Source organism: Mirounga leonina, unplaced genomic scaffold (assembly GCF_011800145.1).
Source record: "Mirounga leonina isolate KUSES-001 unplaced genomic scaffold, KU_Mleo_1.0 Mir_166, whole genome shotgun sequence".
Taxonomy (NCBI): Eukaryota; Metazoa; Chordata; class Mammalia; order Carnivora; family Phocidae; genus Mirounga; species Mirounga leonina.
In genome coordinates this window covers 30,538,293-30,561,604 of record NW_023270418.1, presented here as the reverse complement: position 1 = coordinate 30,561,604, position 23,312 = coordinate 30,538,293, and the positions used below count along the sequence as shown (strand labels likewise).

Genomic DNA, 23,312 nt, shown 5'->3' with positions numbered 1-23,312 from the left:
GGTCTTGCCTGGTGTTCTCAGGGTCTTGCCTTCCCCCATGCAGCCCAGGGTGAGGGTGGGGGGTTCCTCATGGAGACAGTTGTATCCCTGAAGGTCAGGTCTCAGCTCCTGTGGATGCCCCGCCTCCACTGGGTACCAGGCCCAGGGGGGCCCCAGCACAGCATCACCAGGCACTTTGGGGTGGGGCTGACATCACATGAGCTGGGGGGTGTAACGGCATTCCACTGGGTCTTAAGCGTGAAGCAAGTTAACATTCCTTGCCTGCTGACTTAAGGCCCTTGATCTGCAACAGAACCAATTTGCTTTCTTTGAGATTCGCACAACACTGGCCTTGGGGAATAAGGGACCAGAAAGTTCCCAGGCCCCAGAGGCCAGCAAGTCTGCTTGAAGTGCCTTGGCTCTCTGCTTAGTCCAGCAATCTTTCAGTGAAATGTTTTTCCTTTTTAAGGTCACACGAAGGACTTCACTGACCTCCCTTTGCACATGTGTAGACTTGCCCCCCTTTGCAGAGAGAACAGAATAGTCTTGCACAACCACCCCCGGGGCACCGAGGAACCAGACCTTCTTGTACCACCTGGGAGCACAGAGAGAACTCTGGAGGTGGCATCACCGGGTCTGCACGTAAGCAAGAAAAGCCACAGATCCCTGGACTCCCTTAGCTGATGAAACCCCTTTAAAAATCTCTGGGCCAGGCAGAAGCCTCGTGCTGGCCTTTGGACAAGAATCCACGTTCTCGGGGCGCCTGGGTGGCTCAGTTGGTTAAGCGACTGCCTTCGGCTCAGGTCATGATCCTGGAGTCCCGGGATCGAGTCCCGCATCGGGCTCCCTGCTCGGCGGGGAGTCTGCTTCTCCCTCTGACCCTCCCCCTCTCATGCTCTCTCTTTCTCTCTCATTCTCGCTCTCAAATAAATAAATGAAATCTTAAAAAAAAAAAAAAAAAAGAATCCACCTTCTCCTCAGGTGGCCGGCCTCCTGGATAAAGCTCATCTTCTTTCCCAGTCAAAACCTGTCTCTTCAGTATTGGTCTCTGAGCCACAAATGATGGAAGATGGACAGCCAGACTTGGGTTTTGGTAACAGGAGGAGGGGTGCATTGGTGGCGTGGGGCCCCCGGGCTGTGCACTTCCTCCGTCCCTTGCTTCTGCTTCTCTCTTGGCTTCAGTCTCCCCCCACCCTTTTAAAAAGATTTTATTGATTGATTGATTGATTGATTGATTGATTGTTTGAGAGAGCGAATGCACACGTGTAGGGGGGAGGAGCAGAGGGAGAGGGACAAGCCGACTCCGTGCTGAGCCCTGACGCGGGGCCTGATCCCACGGCCCTGAGATCATGACTTGAGCCAAGATCAAGAGTCAGACGCTTACCTGACTGAGCCCCCCCAGGTGCCCCCATCTTGGCTTCGGTCTGCTACAGATCTGTTTCCTCCACACAGAGGAGAGCATGGCAGCCAACGCCCCCAAATGTCAATCCTGCTGCTCCACTCCCAGGAAAGGGCTGATTTTCTTTCTTCCTGTGGTTAGAAACACCTTGGGAGGGGGCTCTGGCAGGCCAGTGACGGCATGTGCTGCCTCCTGGACCCAAAGAACACGGTGCCTCCCACTGATGCCACGGGGAGAAGGGGAGGCATGGGCAGGGGGCCTGATCTGACATTGGTGCGTGGAGATGGGGTGGAAAAGAGAGTATCTGTGGATGGGTGGGGGTCCCTGGAGCCTCTCGGCCACGCACTGAGCTTGGGGAGGCAGGGCTCTAGGCTTTCAGCAGGTGGAGGCCAAGGGAATGGAGATGGAACTGAACAATGGAATGTTCTCTTTGGCCTCTTCATGCTCTCTTCTCTCCCATTCATTCATTCACTCATTCATTCGTTCATCCAACCAACAACTATTTAAAAAATACCTTGAGTCGGGGCGCCTGGGTGGCTCAGTCGTTAAGCGTCTGCCTTCAGCTCAGGTCATGGTCCCAGCGTCCTGGGATCGAGCCCCCCTATCAGGCTCTCTGCTCAGCGGGAAGCCTGCTTCCCCCTCTCCCACTCCCCCTGCTTGTGTTCCCTCTCTCGCTGTGTCTCTCTCTGTCAAATAAATAAATAAAATCTTTTTTAAAAAAAACCTTGAGTCAGGCTCGGGAGCGGAGTTCTGGGGACACGGTGAGACAAGTGCTCACACCTAGACTGTGAAGCGGCCGAGAGTTGAGGGCAGAGCTGAGCAGCAGGGAAGAGCGTGTGTGAGGTCCCTGTGGGGGGCAAGGACCTGCCAAGTTCATGGTGCGATGAGCCAAGTGAGCGGGGGCGGGGAAGCTGGCAGGGGATGAGGCCATGTCATGCAGGGTCCTGGGGGTCTTGTGAGAACCCACGGCGGGGGGGAGCCACTGGAGGGTTTCCTGTGGGGCAGTGACGGGAGCCCTGGAGAACACGCGGTGGATGGTTACTGTGTGTGGAGGGCCGGGGGCAACAGTGGGAGCTCCTGTGGTGTCCAGGGGAGAGGGGACCGTGGCTTGGGTGGTAGCCATGGTGAGGACAGACACGGATGGACGGCAGGTATGTTTCAGCGAGGGAGACAGTGAGACTTGGTGACATGGGGTGAGAGAGGGAGGGTTCAAGGACAACTCCTAGGTCTCTGGCTCCCACATTGACTGGATATAGGGCATCTCGGGTCTGGGAGAAGCTCAAGCCTTCACTGTGGGCCGTGTTGAGGTCCTGACGTCAGGAGGGCCGCGCAGGGGGGTGTTGGGTCGCAGCTGGCTGTGAGAAGAGGCCTGCCCACACAGATGACCCCAGTCTCGGGGAGCTGGCCAGAGGGGCCTGGAAAAGTGAGTGGCGGGAGCCCGGGGGGCTGCTCCTGCCAGAGTATCCTCGTGTGGCTCCTGGCGCAGCTGAAACATGAGAGAGGCTTGGCTCCTCCAGACTTACGTGGTGTGGTCCAAATGCTGTGTTTTAAACAAGTGAGCCAACATTGAATATTCTGGAGATTTCACATCAAAAATGTGGCCTCTGACTTAAAAACACTCGGGAAGCTTGGCAACCCTGGGCTCAAGCTTCCGGGCGACGCTGTCTGAGCCGGAGTGGCCTCGGGCCCTTGAGGCTGATCTCTGTACTGACCCACCCTACCCCCAGCCCGCTGGGCTCTCCCCAGACGTTTGAGTTTGCGAGCCTCACTCTCCCCTTCCGGAAAAGCCACCCATCTGGGGAAATCCCCACCAGGGGGCTTCCTCTCTTTCAAGTTCCACTCTTGACCTTTCAGCAAATCCAAGGGACTCCATCCAAATTCACGCCCTCCCTCCGACCACTTCCCCCGGCACCCACTTCCGTTGGTCGAAGTGGGTCATTTCTTGCCCGGATGCAACAGCCGCCTGACGGGGCTCCCCGCCCGCCCCCCCTGCCCCCCCAACCCCCCACCCCCCCACCCCCCAACCCCCGGCCAGGGCCACCTTTTAGAATTCGGTCAGATCATGTCAGCCCTCGCTCAAGACCTCACAGGCCCCTTCTCACCCAGAATCCAGTCAACACTTACCACCACGGCCACCGGCCCTGCCACTTCTGTGACCACAGCACCAGCCTGCCCCCCCCCCCACGCAGGGCCCAGCGTGTGCGGCCTCAGGGCTGGGCTGGGAGCAGTCTTCCCGTAGATGCTGCACTCCAGGCTCGCCTTCAAGTTTAATAAACGTGTAAGGGAGCGAAGTGCTACAGCCACCAATGATAAGGATGTGTCACCTAATATTGAGTTGAAAGAAGTGAGCGGCCGAAGACCACAGAATTCCATGCTGGTGTTGCTACAGCATATTGCTGAGGGCTGTGTAAAGAGCAGGCAGGCGGACGGAAGCAGGGGATGCAGGAAGCAGTGAGGTTGGTGGGGGCCACACGGGGGCTTCCGAGGATAGTGAGGCCCCATTTCTTGTACACAGGCATTTGATAATCATTTTTAAAAGACTTTATTTATTTGAGAGAGAGAGAGAGAGTGTGCACGAGTGGGGGAGAGAGGCACAGGGAGAAGCAGGCTCCTGCTGAGCAGGGAGCCCGATGGGGGGCTCGATCCCAGGACCCCGGGATCATGACCTGAGCCGAAAGCAGATGCTTAGCCGACTGAGCCACCCAGGACCTTAACTGGCTGAGACACCCAGGCGCCTCTATGTGGTGGCATGTTGTTGTGGTTCTCATCTGATAATGGGGTTCCTCTTTTCACGCACTGACTTGCCATTCACATATTCTCTCTGGTGAAGCATCTGTTCAAACATTTTGCCTATTTTAAAAACTGGATTATCCTTTTTATTGTTACGTGATAAGTGCTCCTTATCTTTTTTAGATAGAAGTCCTTTGTCAGATACAGATTTTTCAAATATCTCCTCCAAGTTTGTAGCTTGCCTTTTGTTTTTGTAACAGCGTCTTTTGGAAAACAAATGTTTTTAGGTTTTATGAAGTCTGATATATCATTTTTTCCTTTGTAATAAGCTCATATTTTTGTGTCTTATTTAAGAAATTTTTGCCGAACCCAGGTTGTTTTCTTCTAAAGGTTTTATAATTTTAGGTCTTATTTGTCTACTATACATTTAAAGTTAATTTTTGTATATGGTGTGAGTTAGGGTTGAACTTTTTTTCCCCCTCTCACCTTTCTTCCCTCTTTCCTTCCTTCCTTCTCTCTTTCCTTCTTTCCTTCCTTCCTCCCTCCCCTTCCTTCCTTCCCTCCCCCTTTCTTTCTTTCTTTCTTTCTTTCTTTCTTTCTTTCTTTCTTTCTTTCTTTCTTTCTTTTTCTTTCTTTCTTTCTTTCTTTCTTTCTTTCTTTCTTTCTTTCTCTTTCTCTCTTTCTCCTTCCTTCTTTTTTATTTATTTATTTATTTTTTAAAGATTTTATTTATTTATTCATGAGAGACACAGAGAGAGAGAGGCAGAGGGAGAAGCAGGCTCCCAAGGAGCAGGGAGCCTGATGCGGGACTCGATCCCAGGACCCTGGGATCATGACCTGAGCCGAAGACAGACACTTAACGACTGAGCCACCCAGGCACCCTCTCCTTCCTTCTTTTATATGACTATCTAATTATTCCAGCATCATTTGCTGAAAAGATTGTCCTTTCTCTATTTAACTGATTTGGCACATTGGTCGAAAATCAAGCAACCATAGGGACACCTGGGTGGCTCAGTCGGTTAAGCATCTGCCTTCGGCTCAGGTCATGATCCCAGGGTTCTGGAATCGAGTCCCACATTGGGCTTCTTGCTCAGCAGGGAGCCTGCTTCTCCCTATATCTGCTGCTCCCCTGCTTGTACTCTCTTTCTCTCTCCCGTGCTCTCTCTCTGGCAAATAAATAAATAAAATCTTAAAAAAAAAAAAAAGAAAATCAAGCAACCATATATGCATGACTCTATTTCCAAACTCTTGATTCTATCATATCAAACAAAAGTTACCCAACTTTGCTTTTGTTTTTCAAAATCAACTTGGCTGATCTAGGTCCCTTGTATTTTCATATAAACTTTAGGATAAGCTTGTCAATTTATACTGAAAAGATCTGCTGGCATTTGACTGGAATTGCATTGAATCTCTAGATTAATTTGTTGAGAATGGACAACTTGATGATATTGAGTCTTTTGATCCATGAATATGGTATATCTCTCGATTTATTTAGGTCTTCTTTAATTCGACTCTGCAAAGTTTTGTGCTTTTCTGTTTATAGATCTTGTCTTTCTTTAGTTGGATTTATCCCTAATATCACATTTTCCCATGCTGTTGTTAAATGGCATTGTGTTAAACATTTGATTTCTGATTGCTACAAGTATATAGAAATACAAGAGATTTTTGTATCTTGACCTTGTCTCCTGTAACCTTGCTAAACTCATTTATTAGTTCTACTAATATTTTTGTAGATTTCTTAGGATTTTCTACAATTTTTTTTAAAGATTTATTTATTTATTTATTTGAGAGAGAGAGAGAGTACATGAGAGGGGGGAGGGTCAGAGGGAGAAGCAGACTCCCTGCTGAGCAGGGAGCCCGATGTGGGACTCGATCCCGGGACTCCAGGATCATGACCCGAGCTGAAGGCAGTCACTTAACCAACTGAGCCACCCAGACGCCCACGATTTTTTACAATTTTGTCATCTGCAAATTAAAGATAGTTTTATGTCTTCCTTTCTTGTCTAGATGACTTTTATTTATTTTTTTCTTTCCTTATTGCACAACTAGAACCAATACTGAATAGAAGTGGTGAGAGTAGACAGCCTGGCTTCAGTCCTGATCTTGACAGGAAAGCATTCAGTCTCTCACCATTAAGTATGATGTTACCTGTAGGTTTTTCATAGACGTCCTTTGTCAGGTTGAGGAAATTCACTAATTTTCCTAATTTGCTGAATGTTGTTTATCAGGAATGGATGTTGAATTTTGTCAGATGCACTTTCTGTATCTATTGAGATGATCATATGGTCTTTCCTCTATAGTTTGTTAATAATTTAGTTTGTTAATCTTGATTTTTTAATGTTAAACCAGCTTTGCCTTCCTCGGATAAACTCCACTCAGTCATGATGCGTTGCCCTTCTTAGCATAATGTTGCATTTAATTTTCTAAATGTTTGTTAAGGGGCGCTTGGGTGGCTCAGTCGTTAAGCAACTGCCTTCGGCTCAGGTCATGGTCCCAGGGTCCTGGGATCAAGTCCATATTGGGCTCCCTGCTCTGCGGGAAGCCTGCTTCTCCCTCTCCCACTCCCCGCTGCTTGTGTTCCCTCTCTCACTGTGTCTCTCTCTCTCAAATAAATAAATAAAATCTTTTAAAAAAATGAATAAATGTTTGGTAAGAGTTTTTGTGTCTATGTTTGGAAAAGATATTGGTTTATAGTTGTTATATCTTTTTCTGACTTTGGAATCAGGGTGATGGCCTCAAAAAATGAGCTGGAAAGTGTTCTCTCTTTTTCAATCTTCTGGAAGATTTTGGGCATAATTGTTACTATTTTTTTTTTCTTAGTTGTTTGGCAGGATTCACCAGTGAAGCCATGATGTGTCGATCTCAGAGAGTCAGGGACCTGGGGCAGCGAAGGAACTGAGAAAAAGAGATGACAGTAGAGTGAGGCACAGGGGACCCCAGGGAGCGAGGGAGCGGCCTCGGTGCTGAGGTTTATTTTCCATCCTCTTACATAAACCTTCTACAGCGATATAGATCTATAATGGTTTACAGCAGGGGCATAGTAAGGCACATTCCTCCATGTATACAGGATTAGTCAAGCACGTAAGAATCTTTAAAACAGAATAAAGGAACAGAGGGGAGTGCCCAGTGTGCTGTTTACAGCTGGCTTCCTATCTACAGAACATCTTCTGCTGCATACTTTAGAACTGACCACACACGTTCCAAGGGCATCTCACTCTGATCCTTTCAGGTTATTTTTAACCCTGCAATCTCGAGTTTTCTCAGAGATCTCAGAGTCTGAGTGAACATGCACCAGTGGTCGTTGTGGCGTTCTGTTTCCCACAATGGGGGCCTGGAATTTCCTCTGTGGGAAGGTTTTAACCCACAACCTCAATTTCTTTCACAGATATAGGGCTAACAATGTTATCTATTTCTTCTTAAGCAAGCTTTGCTAGTTCATATCCTTCAGGGAATTTGTTAATTTCATCTAAGTTGTCAAATTTGTTGGCAAAATGTTGCTCATAGTATTTCCTTATTTTTTAAATATCTGTAGGATTGGTAGTGATGCTTCTTCTTTTACTCCTGATATTGGTAATGTGTGTCTTTTCTTTTCTTTTTTTTCCTCATCAGTACATCTAGAGATTTATAAATTTTATTGACTTCTCAAAGAACCAGCCTCAAGTTTCACTGACTTTCTTGATCATTTTCTATTTTTCTGATTTCTGTTTATTATTTCCTTTCTTTTACTTACCTTAGTTTAAATGACCTCTTTTTCTAATTTCTAAAGGTGAAAGCTGAGATATCGGATTTGAGACTTTCTTCCTTTCTAATGTAATCACTTAATGATATTAGTTTTTCCTTGAACCACTTCTCTAGCTTCATCCCACAAATTTTGATGTGCCATTTTTAAAAATTTTCATTCAATTCCAAATATTTTCTAATTTCCTTTGTGATGAATTCTTTGGCCCAGGGTTATTTAGAAGTGTCTTGTTTAGTGTGAAGGAGTTTTCCAAATACCTCTCCACTACTGATTTCTAATTTCTCTCCATGAGGATCCAAGAACATACTTTGTATGATTTGAATTTTTACACATTTATTACATGTGAAGCAAGGCTAGAGAACCATGGAAGCCTGTTGGTGGGGGAAGCGTGGTCTTTATCTTGAGCCACCAGAAAGTTTTAAGCAGATAGAGGATTTGATTTGAATTGTGTTTGATTGGCCTGGTGTGCACTGGATTTGACAGAGGGAAATGGGGATGCCTGGGATGGGAAACCTATGGCTTGAGGCTTCCGAGTCATCCAAGGAGAGTGGGCAGTTGCCTAGAGGGTCTGGCTCTCCAGGGAAGGGTGTGGGAGTAACTCTGTGACAGGGCTGCAGATGTCAGGCCTGGAGGTCTGGAGGTGAGGGTGAGGAGCCTGGTGTGCTGGAAAGAGCTCTGGACTGGGAGCCCGGCCTCCTGGCCAGGGCTCAGCCATGGGACTCCAAGCATGTCACTCCACCTCTCTGAGTTTTAGTTTTCTTACCTCTAAAGTAGGTGGTCAGCCTCAGTGATCCCACAGTTTTAGCAGCATGGGCTGCTGCCAGCACAGGGAAGGTTTTTGTGTGAATTAGGCAAAGGTGACCCCTTGAGATAGACAACCGAAGGGTGCCCCTGTGATGTAAGGCCTCCAACTAAGGCCCTGTATGATGTGCTGCCTTGACATGTAGGGAAACCAGGAGGGTCTCAAATGGCCGAACTGCAAGTCCTGCCCCACCTGCTCCTGTGGATAGGGTCCCATAGCAAACAACACTTATTGTCAAGCAACCAGGGGCCATTCCTGTTATTCCTGAGCAGGGGGCCTCAGTTCCTTGGTAATGGGTGGGATTCCTCAGACACATCAATCACATCCTCCCTTGGGAACCAGGGATCACTCTGCCCTCTTGGTGCTACAAAGCCTGCCTCCCACAGGCCCTGGTGGTTCCCGCTGTTCCTGCACGTAGCCCAACGTGTCCTGCATCAGCTGCTGCCTCAGGCAGAGCACAACCTGAACACCTGAGGCTGGCAGCTCCGCTAGAAGGTTCTATGTGTTGGACTCTGGTCTGTGCTAAGATCTGTTAACCTGTCACCCCCGGACCCCCTCCCCGGGGAGGTAGATTCCATAATCATTTCCATTTTACAGAGGAGGACTCTGCAAATGGTGGGGGAGGGGTTGGGACTCAGGTCTGTCCAGATCCTTCCCTTTTTGTCCTAGGATCCACTCTGGTAGCTCGGAGGTGAGAAACCTGCAGCTTCCGGTTCAGTGAAGTGAGTCAGGAGTTTTGAGTGAAGGTGTGAAGATGGGAGCCTGGAGGGGAGGGGACAGAGCCCATCTTGTCGACGGGGCCAGGCCTCTGCAGGGCTGAGGTGGGGGGAAGAGAAGTGAGCAGAGAAAGCAGCCTTCAGCCTCAATGCTGCCCCTCAGCCCAGCTGCCCCAGCATCAGCCATGCTATAGGCCCTCAAGGTTCTCCAGATTGCTTCCTCCCTCCACTGGAGAGGAGGCAAGTCCTTTCGTGGGGATCTTCAGCCAAAGGGGCTCCTCGCAAGCAGAACTGCTAGAACCAGGTACTCTCTGTAATGGCCACCTCTTGCTGCTTGCCCTTGGCTGCTGCCGATTTCCTAGAGTAATCAAAAGACAGAGCGGTGGTGTGTGGTGAGACAGCTGAAGAGCTCGGAGGGCGGAACTGGGGGTCAAGTCTTATGAGCACATAAACTCCATGAGATTAGGCTTTGATTTTCCACTATGTCCCCCAAAGCATAAGACAGTGCCCGAAACATAGTAGGTGCTCAAAAAAGTGAAAGAGTAAGTTAAGTCCCACCTTCCCTGCTTCTTAGCTGAGTGTCCTTAGGCAAGTTACATGACCTCTCTGTGTCTTCATTTCTTTGGCAGTGAAATTGAACATAACAGCTCTTTGTGGGGTTGTTTGAATTAAATAAGATGCTCTATTGAAGCAGGAAGGGCCCTCTGAGCACCAGCTGTTAGTATTACTCTCTTTTTAAAGATTTTATTTATTTATTTGGGAGAGAGAGAGAGGAGCAGGGGGAGAGGGACAAGCAGACTCCCCTGCTGAGCGTGGAGCCCGACGCAGGGCTCAATCCCAGGACCCTGAGATCATGACTGGAGCCGAAGTCAAGAGTTGGATGCGCAACCAACTGAGCCACCCAGGCACCCCCATCCATTAGCATGGATGGTTCCTGTTCAGCCTGTTGACGCCCCATGACTACCCTTACCCAGGACACAGCAGCCACACTCCTGGGGCCCGTGCTGTGGGCCAGGCATTATCCTCAGTGCTTTAATATAATAACTTCAACTCGAAAACAGCTCTTTGAGCTCGGCTGGGTTTGGTTTGGTTTGGTTTTAACCCCCATTTTATAAATGAGAAAGCAGAAGCATCGTGGTGATTCGGGCCATAAAATAAACTTGAGGAATGTTGCCTCATTTCTGTTCTCTCAAAGGATGGAATGAGGGTAGCATGATGTGCTCCAGAAACTGAGCTGTTGATCTGTCTGGGCCTGGGATTCCTGGGGGAAGATTGAACTAGGGCGGTCAGGGCTGGCTCCAACCTCTTGGGCGAGTTTCGTAAGAGAGGTCAGTGCGTGCCCGGGGCGTAGGGATTCAGTCCTAGGCAGTCTGGCTGCAGAGCCGGGCTCAGAGCCTCTGCATGTCCCTGCCTAAGGGACGATGGCCTTCTACCTGGGAGACCTTGAATCAGCCCTTCATCTCTCTGAGCCTCTGGTAAACAGCGATGGAAATAGTCTCTTCCGGGCTGTGTTGTTGCAATGATTACGTGGTCTCAGACGCAAAGCCTGATGCTCACCGGCTTGCTGCCCTGAGGCACCGGGGATGAGGTCAGCTCTCGGCACACTCAAGCTGCTGGTACCATGTCAATGACGAGCCCAGCCCAGCTCTGGCCTCTTCGTCTAGCATGTCTCCCTGACCCTTGGGCTCTCCCGTCCCGTCCCGGGGCTGAGGGAGGCCTGCCCCTGCAGCCCTGCCCAGCTACTCCTGGAAGCCCAGCCCTACTCCCAGGGTGACCAAGGATCACTCACTGGCTCTCCAGGTCCTGGATGGTGTCAGGAAGTGGAAGCCCCTTGGTCTCCGGGAGAAAGAGCAGGAGGATGAGGCTGGAAGCGATGGGGATGACACCGTAGGAGACGGGGGCCAGCAGGGGCACGGCCGGGCGAGTCATCCTGATTAGGGGCCCCGTCACAGCCCCCAGACGACCTGCCGACTGCAGGAAGCCATCTGCTGTCATCCTGGGGGTGGAGGGGAGGGCCCAGACCCTGGTCATCAATGCCACTTTCAAGAAAGGGGCCTTACTGGGGGAGGGGGAGGCATTTGGCTGGGTCAGGATGTGCCAGGGGAGGGAAAGATGGGTGAAGGAGCTGCAATCCTCAAAGTCTTTCCTAACACTACCTCCTCCACGGAGCCCACCTAGATTTTCCCACCCAGAGGGGCCCTCTCCTTCCTGAGAACATCCAATCCAGAGTCCTTCATGGACTGTCTAGGACCCACCCCATTCTCCCTGGTCGGCTGTGTTGTTCCGGGATACCCAGCCCCTCCTTGCCCTCCCCACTGGCCTTCCCAGGGACGTCCCTTTCTCGCGCGCCCTGGGTCTGGCCACCCCTCCCGGGTGCAGCACGCAGCCCAGCCTACCGCAGCGCAGTTGGGTAGAGTTCAGGCTTGTAGACAGAGATAGAGGTTAAGCTTATGCCAAAGCATCCTTTTCCCAGCACGGCGAAGACCAAGCGCAGGGTCTGCAAATCTGGGCAGAGGAAGAGGGTGACAGTGGGCTCTGCCCGAGGGGTCCCCAGTGAGCCCAGAGCGCAGGGCTTCCTTGACTGCGCCCAGGTGCCCCCCAGTGCTGACTCGGTGCCAGGCCGCCCAGGGCTGCAGGGGCAGCCTGACATCACAGTTGGTGGGCTGGGCGGAGGGGTGGGGGGGCAGCGCCAGAACCCAGCCAGGTCCGGGGCGGGCGACCCGGGGCAGCTGAGGATGGCTCTCGGGGCCTGCTCCTTACAGTGTCACCGTGCCAAAGCTCTCTGGGACCTGCGTGTGCTTCCTCCATGAAGGAGAGGGTCATGGCAGGTCCTCGCTGCCTTCCGTCTGTCTGTGGGAACGCTGGCTTAAGAAGCCACACTCGGCCTCAGCTTTCCCTCCCACAAGTTGTAATGAAGAGTCTCAAAAACTGTCACACACTGGTCTTTGCAAGTTTTCCCCGAGCACTGCCTCTTGCAGCTTGTTTGGGAGACCACCCCTCTGCCTCCCTCCTGGCTTTGCTATCAGCTCAGAACTCGGGGTCCCCGCCCCTCCACCAGCCCCCCTTGCCTTGAGCCATAAAAGGAGACTTGAGAGGGTTTTCGGGGCATTAAAGTCTCATTCAGAAAGCAAAGAGTAAGACGGGAGCCCTGGCCAGCAATCTGCACACCCCAGTGCCCCAGGCTTGGTGTTCGCGCCTCACTTCAAGCAACTGGAGTGTCTCACAGCTTCCCCAGCCCCTCCTCCCACCTCAGGACCAGCCTCGGGCTTGAAGTCTGGTCCCAGCCCTGGCCCTGTCAATGGCTAGCTGAGTGACCTGCGGCACCCGACTCCACCTCTCTGAACCTCAGTCGCCTCAGGGGGATGGGTGGGGGGGCGGGCGGGGGGTGCAGGCAGGGAAGCCAGTGCCCCAGACTGTCAGCAGCTCAGCCCACTCAGTCCACCCCGCCTCACCTTGTGGGACCAGTATGTTGGCCAGGATGGAGAGGCCAGCCATGATCTGGAAGCTGGCCAGGGTCGTGCGGTGGCCCAAGAAGCTGAACAAGAAAGTGGTGGTGGCCCGGCCCAGTAAGTCCACAGCTCCGAAGAGGACCTGGAGGAGGAAGATGTCACTCCCCAGGTTTTGCAGGTCGAGGACCAGCCCGTAGTAGGAGATCATTTGGGAGAAGCTGCAGGGCAAAGCCAGAAATCGGATCCCTGCCCCAGAGGAGAGGGCACACAACTGAGCTGTCCCCAGAGGGCCCAGGCCATCCTGAGCGGGTCCCTACGGACCCCGAAAAACCTGTCTGTCGGATGCCTGACACATCTCTCAAGAGTGGCGCTGGCCCAGGAGAGAAAGGCCAGGCTTCATTCATTCCGCCTTAGGCAGTCACCTCCCAGGCTCCCTGGCCACCAGCCAGTGGGGACACTTAAGTTTTAAGTCCCTGGGCTGACGGGCTGTGTGGGTCAAGCTGAGCTTCAGGCCTGGCCCGAGCACTCTCTCGCTTTGTTTCCAGTCACTGCTAGAACCATGACTCTACTAGCCCTGAACCTGGGCGAGTCTCCGCCCTTTCCTGGGTGCCAGTTTCTTCATCTTGAAAGATGGGATTCAGAGTAGAAGGAGGTGGGCTGTGTTGTCCTTCTTTCAGGAGGGCAAGTCTTATTTTCCCAGCCTCTGGGAGTGCTGCCTCTCAGTTGGGGAGGACATCCCATGACACAGGCCAGAGGGACGGTTCAGAAGGGCCACCCCAGCTCCTTGGGCCCTCCGTGGGCTTGCAGGGGGCCTCGTTGGGGCAGTACCACCGGGACTGCTCCCCTGCCCCATCTGATTGTTCCCCTCCCCTCCCCTCCCCTCCCCTAGCCTCCCCATCCCCGTCCCCAGGCAGGGATCCCAAGAGCCCTCTCCAATGAACTTCCTGCTTACTGACCTCCACCCCAAGTCTGGAGGGGTAGGGGGTGGACACGGGACAGACCGCCCTGCCACAGACCGCCCAGGCTCCTGAGTAGGCGAAGCTGAACTTAACAGTAGCTGGATTTCCGCAGTTTGGAGATTGAATTTGGATCCAGCAGTGACTGCGGTGTGAAATTACTCCCTACCACTTTTCAAATCGGTCCCCATCCCTGCCTCACGGACACTCCCCTTGGGCCGCACCTGAGCACTGCACCCGGCAAGGCAGCTGACACCAGGGGACACCAGCTGCTGGCTAAAGCTGCAGGCCCCCGGGGTCCCCGAAGTTTGTGGAAGCCCCGTGGGGGAGGGGCTCAGCTCTGGCTCCAAGTAGCTGACGCGGAGGCTCTAGGGCCGGTACCGAAGGGGTTAACGGCGGAAGCCGAGAAACCCGCCAGGTTAGCCGCGGCCCAGCCTGTGATTTGAATAACAAAGGATGCGGAGCGGCCCCAGGGAAGCCTTGAAGGTTTTGAAAGAATGGCCCCGGACATTCCTGGCACCAGGCACTCCTTCTCACTTGGGGGGGAGGGGGGATAAAAGCATTTGATCCATTCCCTAAGGTGTAGCAAATATTTGCCACTGGAACCCATATGTGGTTAAATAGAGCATAAAATAAACGTTTTTCTAATCTTTAGTTTTATTTCAAGGTAAGTCTCCATCAAACCTGACCCACACCCGCAGTGTGCTCTCTGCAAGTCACTTGAACTGAATTTGTTTTATTAAGGGGCCTTCTCCTGGCCCCAGGTGGCCGTGGGTGCCAAGACGGGGCCTGCTGGGGAGTCCATGCTCAATGAGGGGCCTGCTGGGTGGCAGTGGGCAAGGAGGTAGCTCAGGCAGGGTTCAAATGCCTGTTCAGTCATCTTGGGCAAGTTACCTGCCCCACTGGGCCCTGCTGTCCCCTCTGTAAAGTGGGGGTGTAGATGAACTTGGCGTAAGTGGGCCAGTGGCCCTCTCCAGCCACTTCTGGTCCCCCATCTCTAGGGACATAGGCTCCGTGTCCAGCCTGGGCTTCAGCGTGCCCCTGTCCCTGCCCTCCAGCTGGCTTCCCGCTTGAACCCCCAGCCCCTCCCCAGTGCTGGCCGAGACTCCTGCCTCCTGGGGGAACTGCCTGTCCGGCCAGAAACGTGCTTCCTGAGGCCGTGCAGGAGCCACTCCTCACTCCCACCCCGGACACAGTAGAGGCCGCTTTTAGGCAACAGGCTTGGGCATTGGAAGCCCCAGGCTTGGGCACTGGAAGCCCCAGTAAGGCAGAAGGGCCCACAGCGACCATCCTGCAAACAGGCCCACCAGGGACCCACCTCAAAACAGCCGTAAGCCCTCACTGACCAATCGGACCCAAAAAGGAACATTCCACATGTTCCCCTACCTCCTCCCCCTCCCCTATAACTACAGCCCCCTCCCACTGCCTCCTGGCAGACAGTCTCTCTGCTCCCTTGCCATGAATTCAATAAACTTCTATGTCTTTTGTTCGGCCTTGGGTGAATTCTCCCATCGCCCTGGGCCCTGGGCACTGGCCGCCGGCATCCACTGATCCCATCCCATGGGGCTGGCCCACTTCCCTCCTCAGGCCTGGCTCTGGGAGGGATGAGCTGGGTGGCATACCTCACCAGGAACATGCTGCAGCTTCTCCAGCGGAGCACGGGCATGAGAAACAGGTCCAGCACCGACCTGCGGGCCTTCTTAGAGGCCCCCTCCTCCTCCTCCTGCATGCTGGTCATGAGCACCTGCGGGGAGAGGCGGACACAGTGAGTGGGGGGTGGGGGGTGGCACGGGCCCCGCCCCGCCCCCGTGCCAGGGAATGGTGTCCAGGTGGGCAGAGTGATGCGAGGAGCCCGGCCTTGGCTTCTGGAAACTGGAGAGCCTTGGGGTGGGGGCGGGGATGGAGACAGAAAGAAAGATCTCTCTCTGGCCCCCTGACAGAGCTCTCTTCTGCCGACCTGGCCCCCCTACTCTGAGCCAGGGAGCCAGGCTTGTGTCCCAGCTCTCGGCAGTTCCTACACAAACCCGACCACCCCTCCTTGCCCCTCATGGCTGGCCTCAGGGTACGCCTCCTACCCCAGCCACACGGGCTCCCCACTGCACCCAAGTGCCATCCAGACTCTTCCTGCCCCTCCAGGCCCCGCCTGCCCCATGCTCAGCTCAGTCTTGGTTGGCTCGCCTCCTCCTGGAAGCCTTCCCTGATCCTCCCACCCCCAAGCTGTGTTTTGTTTCTTGCTGCACATCCTCCCACACCTACTTCCTTGAAATAATCACCTTCAGAGAAGCACATGCAGTTTCCCCCAAACACACCGAGAAGCCCTATGAGGTGAGCTTGCAATGCATGTGGGTGGAAGCCTCCCACAAGCAAGCTGGGGGTTGTCACAGCTGTTATCGGGTGGGTAGCGGTGAAGCTGGTGACAAGACATCAGTGGCTGTCCTCTCCCTGCCACGTCCCACACTCTGGGTCACAAACAGGGGCATCTCACCTCGACGGTCAGTGACTTTGTGGCTTCCTTGTGGCCGTTTATCCTGGCCACCTTTTTGAGCTCCTGGAGCGCTTGTTCCGGTTTGCCCACAATAATCAGCCATCGGGCAGACTCCGGCAGCCACCTGTTAAGGACGCAGGCGCTTGCCCGGGCCCCTACGCTCTTCCCGCGTCCAGGGCCCTCCTCGTCAGGTCAGGAGGGGGACGTGGGCAGCCGCTCCCCCAGCAGCAGGGGGAGACAGACGGCAACCGCTCTCCCCTCTGCATGGCTGGGGCCAGGATGCGAGACTGGCAGCCTCCCTCGGTACTGAGTAAAGCTGAGTCCCAATGCCTGGCCGCCCTCTTTCCCCCACACCATCCCATCTGGCTTCCCGGCTGCGGGGGGCTCGCGCATGGCCCGTGCACAGCTGCCTGAGCCTATGGTGAAGCTGAGCCCATTTCTGTGACAGCTCACATCACGCTGAATTTCACACACACACGCACGCACACGCTAAACACATCCCCAGCCAGAACTGAGTGGTTTTATAAAAGTAGCCTGCTTCTTCCCAGCCTCGGGGCAGATAGCAGGGAGAGGCATCTCCTGGGTGAGAGGACTGGCATTTTCCCAGCCCAGAGGGGCTCAGCTCTGTTTGCGTCCGTCTGGAGGCCGCCTGCCCTAGTGGTTCAAAGAGCCAGCCTGCCTGGGTTCAAATCCTGCCTCTGGCACTTACCGGCTGCGTGGCCTGCACGAGTCACTGAACCTCTCTGGGCCTCAGTCCCTCCTCTGAAAATGGTGGTCATCCTATCATCTTCCTCGTTAGAAGAAGTGAATACACATCTGGGATGACCAACAGCACCTGAGACTCACCCAACCAGGGTGACCAGAGCAGCCTAATAAGTGTGATTATGGGATGTCTTCCTCCTCGCTTACTGATCCCGTTGTTATCGATAAAACTCCACGTGGTCAGTGGCTTTTGATCTGTTTTCTTTGCTGATGTGCCCCCGGGACCTGAAACCACGTCTGGCATGGGGCAGTAAATACTTGAGAAGGAATGAATGAGTCCTTGCTACTCTCTATACCCCACAGTAGACTTAACGGGGCGCAGGTCCACCCAACCCTGGTTCATGGACACGAAAGAACTTACAGGGTCATGAATTTGGGTCTGGTCCCCTGTCCCTCACCCAACCACGTGTTTCCAGACCTCAGGGAGTGTTGCAGCACCCCAAATAATTGTGATGATGGTATCTTTTCATATCCAACGCCAGTCCGCACTGACTCAGGAGCCCATGGGTGGGGGGTGGGCAAGTGATGTGAAGGAAGGGGCTAGCAGGTGGGGGGCAGCTCGTGCCAAGGAGGGGAAGGCCCGAGAGCCAGCAGGACGGGTGGGAGCCTCAGACGTCTGGCTAAAACGCCCACCCCGGAACTCTGAAGCCCCAAGATGTCTCTCCTGAGCAGGGGCCCCACACACATCATTGCCCTACGTGGCTCTCAGCGTCTCGGGATCCACGGCCGGCCAGGGTGGTGAGGGTGAGGGGCACCCTGGCCCCCAAAATCTCCCTCCTAGCAAGTGACGTCCTCCCCAAGAACAAAGGCCCCACACTGTACCCACCAGGAGATCAGGAAGATGGCAAAGAAGGGCATCGACACGGCCAGCTGGAGAGCCCGCCAGTCCCGCAGGGTGAAGGCCAGGGCCCCCAGGGTCATCTGGCCCAGGCTATAGGAGCATCCCAGCATTGTTATGGTGACGGCCCTCCTGCGGGTTGTGGTCCACTCCACCACTGAAAGGTGATGCAGACAGGCAGGTAAGGGCTGAGCGGTGGCCTCGGGGCCCCATCCCCCCCCCCCCCGCCCCCAACCGCCACCATGGCAGGCGCAGCTGAGGGAGGGACTCACTGAGCGTCACCGGGGTCATGATGATGCCGGCCACTCCAAAAGCGCTCAGGAACCGGAGGCCACAGTAGATGAGGAAATTGGAAGCAAAGACGGTGCTGGTGTTGGCCAAAGCCACCTGCAGGGAGCACCAGCTCAGCGCCGGCTTCCGCCCGAACCTGTGGGGGACGAGCACTGTGGGGCCTGGAGAGGGGCCCTGGGGACTTGGGCCTGGAGGCAGAGGCTTCAGGGGAAAGGAGGGTTCGAGGGGATGGGGCACCTGCTGGGGCACCTCAGGGCAGGCAGCACCGTACCCCACCCCTGGGATCTCCCAGGAGCATGCTCCAAGTGTGCCTCTTATAAAAAGGGCAGACGCCTCGATCTCAGGGCCAGCGGCATCGCAGGGTCAAGAATGGGCTTTGGTTGGGGCGCCTGGGTGGCTCAGTTGGTTAAGCGTCTGCCTTCAGCTCAGGTCATGATCCCGGGGTCCTGGGACTGAGCCCCGCATCGGGCTCCCTGCTCAGCGGGGAGCTTGCTTCTCCCTCTCCCTCTGCCTCTCTCCCCGTCTTGTGCTCTCTCTCTCTCACTCGCTCTCTCTCAAATAAATAAAATCTTAAAAGAAAAAGAATGGGCTATGGTTGAATCACTGTATTGTACACCTGAAATTCATATTACAATGCATGTTAACTAACTGCAATTTAAATAAAAACTGAACAAAGATGGGCTTTGGCATCAGAAGCCTGGGTCTGAGCCCAGCTCTGTCCTGCCTGGGTGACCCTGGGCACAGGACTCAAAGTCTCTGAGCCACCATTCCCCGTCTGTGCAATGGGGGTGTGCACGATGACAGCCTCAGAGTTGTGAAAACCATGATGCAGAGCAAGGGGGCGGCACGGCCGGGAGGCTGAGCGCACGTGGCCTTGGGCAAACCGGCCAGCTTCCTGCCGGTCTGCCCACTGGGACTGGAGCTCCCGGGAGACAACCGGTGTCGGGCCCTCAGCGGTCCACCTGCACACCCACCGTGCCACTACGGCCCCGAGGCTGGCTTAGCCCAAACCATGGCCCGCATTTAGCTAAAGCGTGCATTGGTCCAATAGGAGAGATGTGGGCAACGCTTGGCCCGCCTGTCTGAGCAGTGCCCAGGAACAAGGACATTTGGCCCAGACCCAGGGCGAGGTCTGGACGCTGACACCAGACCCTGATGCCAGGCTCCCCGGGTAAGCTGCGGACCGACGGCGATTTGGCTCCCGGTGTGGACGGCCCCTGGGGAGTGAGCCAGAGCCGCATGGCAGCTGTCCTTGGAAAGTGCCACCTGGACCACGTCCTTCCCCGCTGCTCGGGGCCCCCCACCACGCTCAGGATTAAATAAGGCCCACAGATGACGAAGGTAGCAGAACCACAGCACGAGGAGCCCGCCCCGTGTCAGGCCCTGGCCCGAGCTCTGTCTGTGGTTAACCCACAACAACCCCATGGATAGAGCCAGGTCCCCACGTACAGGAAGAAATGGAGGCACAGAGAAGCAACATACCCGCCTTCTAGGAGACGAGGGCAAGGGAGGTGGGGATGGGAACCCAGGGTCAGACCCCTGAGCCCTCACGGTCCGGAGAAAGTCGGGAAGCCGTTCGTGCATTCACTAAATAATGACTGAGTGCGTGCTGCGTGCTGGAGGCTGGGGACGCCATGCCCTGCCTTCTTGGAGCTATGTCTCGTGGGGACGCACGCAGCAGGTGAGCAAGGAGTGAGCGACCGAGCACTGTCAGAGTAGGTGCAGTGAGGAAGGAAAGAAGACGTGGCCAGGGCGAGGCCGCCTGGGGTGGAGGCCTGCGTGCTGGGCACAAAGAGACCACAGGGAGAACCTTCGGAGCGAGGCTCGGCCACCGGCCACCTCGGAGCTCTGCAGCCGGGATGCCGAGGGTGCTCCAGGAGGGGCCGGCATGGCTGTGGGAGAGAAGCCAAGTGCCAAGCAGGGGTGGAGGGGGACGGGGTGGCGGGCAGGAACAGTCCTCAGTGTGCTGGGCCTGGACTACTTCAGGCTGGCATCCACCAGATCCACGTAGAGGTTTTTGAAGTCACGCGGAATGGAGGCAAGAGACCCTCGAGGGGGCAGGGCCTGCCCGGGCAAGAGAGGCAGGTGGCTTGGGCAAGGGGACGGAATGGAGGAGAGGGGCGTGGGGCTGGATCTAGGGGTGAGGGTGTGTGCCATGGGCCGGGGGCCGTTTTCCCGGATGGAGTCTGGGGCGGAGGGGCTGGGCTGGCGCGGGAGGGTCCGGAGTCCAGCGCTGGCCGCGGCAAATGAGAGGCAAATGCTCCTCCACGTGCGAGCTCCAAGCAGGCAGCTGGCTCTACCAGGCGAGTGGGCGTAACGCAGGCGTCCCTGGCGCCCGGTGGTAGGGCCTCGAGCAGCGGGGGTGGGCAGCCGGCCACGAGAAGGGACAGGGCTGGGGGCGGGGCACCGCCTCACAAGGAGGAGCAGGAGACGGAGGGGAGGGGCCAGAGGAGGGGGAGGAGGATTTCGACTTCACAGTGTGCCCTGTACTTGCCGGAGTTAGAAGAAAGAGGGGTGGGGGGCGCCTGGGAGGCTCTGTCGGTTAAGCGGTTAAAGCAGTTAAGCGTCTGCCTTCGGCTCAGGTCAGGATCCCGGGGTCCTGGGATCGAGCCCCACATCGGGGCTCCCTGCTCGGTGGGGAGCCTGCTTCTTCCTCTGCCTCTGCCCCACCCCCCCATGCTCATTCGCATGCTCTCTCTCTCTGAAATAAATAAACAAACAAATAAATAAAATCTTTTTTAAAAAATGAAGAAGACAGGGCGCCTGGGTGGCTCAGTTGGTTAAGCGACTGCCTTCGGCTCAGGTCATGATCCTGGAGTCCCGGGATCGAGTCCCGCATCGGGCTCCCTGCTCAGTGGGGAGCCTGCTTCTCCCTCTGACCCTCCTCCCTCTCATGCTCTCTGTCTCTCATTCTCTCTCTCTCAAATAAATAAATAAAATCTTTAAAAAAAAAAAAATGAAGAAGATGACGATGACGACGACGAAGAAAGAGCAGTCTATTTCTCCGCAGAAGACTATGGGCTCCCTGAGGGCAGGGGCTCTACAGCGCCTCGCACACAGGTGCTCTGGACGGTTGGTGTCACCAAAGGAGAGAGCGCTGTGTTTGAGGGGATCTCGCACAGAGTGGCTTAAGCTGGTGTGGGCTCCCTGGGGACATTCATGGGCCGTTTCTGTACTTCTGTCCCCATGGCGCTCGTTCTGTCGAGGAGGAGTCCAGGGGGAGAGGAGATACTCACCGGTCAGAGAGGAGGCCCCAGGAGATGGACCCCAGCAGGACGCCGGCCATGTAGATGGACTGGCCCAGGGGTTTCAGGCTCTGGTAGTCACACACTAGGTCCCACTGGAAGAGAGGGTGGGCACGGCAGCTGGGCTCAGGGGATGCACACCCTGGTCAGCCTGGGTCCTGGGGGCTCCCTCAGGCCAGGCGACAGAGGTGGAAGGGGTGTGCTGGGCTGGGGCGGGGGGCGGGTTCAGCTCTGTCCTCCCAGCTAGCTGCGTGGCACACACGGGACTTGGCCACTCCGAGTGGACGGACGTGGGCAGCGGAGCGCGGGGACTGAACCACAGGCTGGCGTTCTAACTCTGTGGATCGCTCGCTGGGTGAGCCCAGGGGTGGTTCCTGTATGTGCTGAGCCCGGTTTCTCACCCAGAAGGGGGGCCCTGCAGCTGTTTCCCTCACAGGGCTGCCGGGATGAGCAGAGAGTGCTGAACACGTGCCACCATAATTTTTGAGTGCCTCCTGCCCGGGTCTGGGCATCCATGACCTGAACACCCCCCACCAGGCAGCCCTCCACCAAGACCTGACACCTTCGTTCCATTTCCGCCTCTCTCGCCAGGCCCACGGAAGCAGGAGCCCCCTGTCCCCACAAGGCAAAATGATAACTGGAAAATGCAAAGCAGATCACCTCACTTCCTTGCCCCAAAGCCTCCAGTGACTTTCTTTTGCACTTGAAGAAAGTGCACCTCACCCACCTTCTTTGCATTGTGCCGGCCTCTGGCCCCTTGTGCCCAGACACACTAGGCCTCCTTCTGCTCCTTCAACACCCCAGACCTGGACTTCTGGTCCCACTGGGCTCTCTCCGCACCTTCACGTGACCTTGTCTCCTAATCCAGGTCTCACCTCCAGAGAGGCCTTCCCCACCTGCCTCTCCTCCTTGCTCACGGGACCTGCTTTTCTTCTTCATAGAGGCAGGACAGGATGTGATGGAGACCCATCTTCCGGCTCCTGGTGGTCTGGGCTGAGCCGGGCGCTGGAGTGTTGGAGCCGTGGGTCCTGGGCAACTTATTTCCCTCACTGTGCTTCTGTTTTGTTCCTTACCAGATGCAGACAACAACAAGACCCCCCTCGTGAGATTGGAGTGAGACTATGGGGAAAGCCTCTGGAACCGTGCCTGCCACTCTCCTGTTGGGGCGGGGTTAAATGTTGACCCATTCTGAAGCTGCCGGTGGAACAGGAGCTCCTCAAAGGCTCCCTTGCTTATCCTGGGACCCCGGCCTCAGATCAGGGTCTGGGCCTTCATAAGCAGTGAGTAAATATGTGTTGAGGGAGTAGCATCTCATTCAGTAGCGCCTGCGGAAGCGGTGCGATCCTTCCAGGCATGGGCGGGTGGCCATCACTGGGAGGCCAGGTAAGAGAGCCGGGGGTTGGCGGGGGGAGGCCCTTACCTTGGAGACGATGGTGGAGGTGAAGGTGCTGCGGTCGTAGACCCAGCCGTCCATGCACGGCTCTGTGGCAGCCTCGCTCCAGTTGGTGGCTGTGGCGTTGGGGTCCAGGAGCTGCCACTGTGGTTGGCGGAAGCGGCGACACTGATGGGGCTCATGGTTGGGGCCCGGGGGGATGGAGACGGTCAGGAGGTCCTTGGGGCCCAGGGCCCCGGGGACACTGGCCTGGGCAGTGCTGTTGTCCAGGAGGGGTACCCAGCATCGGTGGCTGGGCACGGCGGCCGAGAAGTTCTCCATCAGCAGTTGGGAGGGCACCAACATGGAGGGAAGGAGGAGAGTGAAGACCTGCAGGGCCTGGAAGAGGCCCACTCCCCCTGCTCGCTCCAGGAGCTCGGTGAATGCCATGGGCAGAGCCGTGGGCGGCCAGGGCGGCCTTCCCAAAGGTCAGGGAGCCCGCGAGTGTCTGGCTGCTGAACCACTAGCAAGTGCCGGAACCCTGGGCCA

General features: G+C 55.3%; 1 protein-coding gene across 1 annotated transcript; it reads right to left on the bottom strand.

The window, feature by feature from the left end:
• Nucleotides 1-9,659: 9,659 nt before the first annotated feature.
• SLC22A11 (solute carrier family 22 member 11) lies at nucleotides 9,660-23,213 on the bottom strand. Its single transcript, XM_035013752.1, has 10 exons — nucleotides 22,812-23,213; nucleotides 21,383-21,486; nucleotides 18,128-18,282; nucleotides 17,844-18,012; nucleotides 16,256-16,379; nucleotides 15,393-15,514; nucleotides 12,818-13,032; nucleotides 11,762-11,870; nucleotides 11,155-11,361; nucleotides 9,660-9,723 (listed from the first exon to the last, which is right to left on the bottom strand). The coding sequence occupies exons 1-10, from the start codon at nucleotides 23,211-23,213 to the stop codon at nucleotides 9,660-9,662; spliced, it is 1,671 nt and encodes a 556-aa protein (XP_034869643.1).
• Nucleotides 23,214-23,312: the final 99 nt, after the last annotated feature.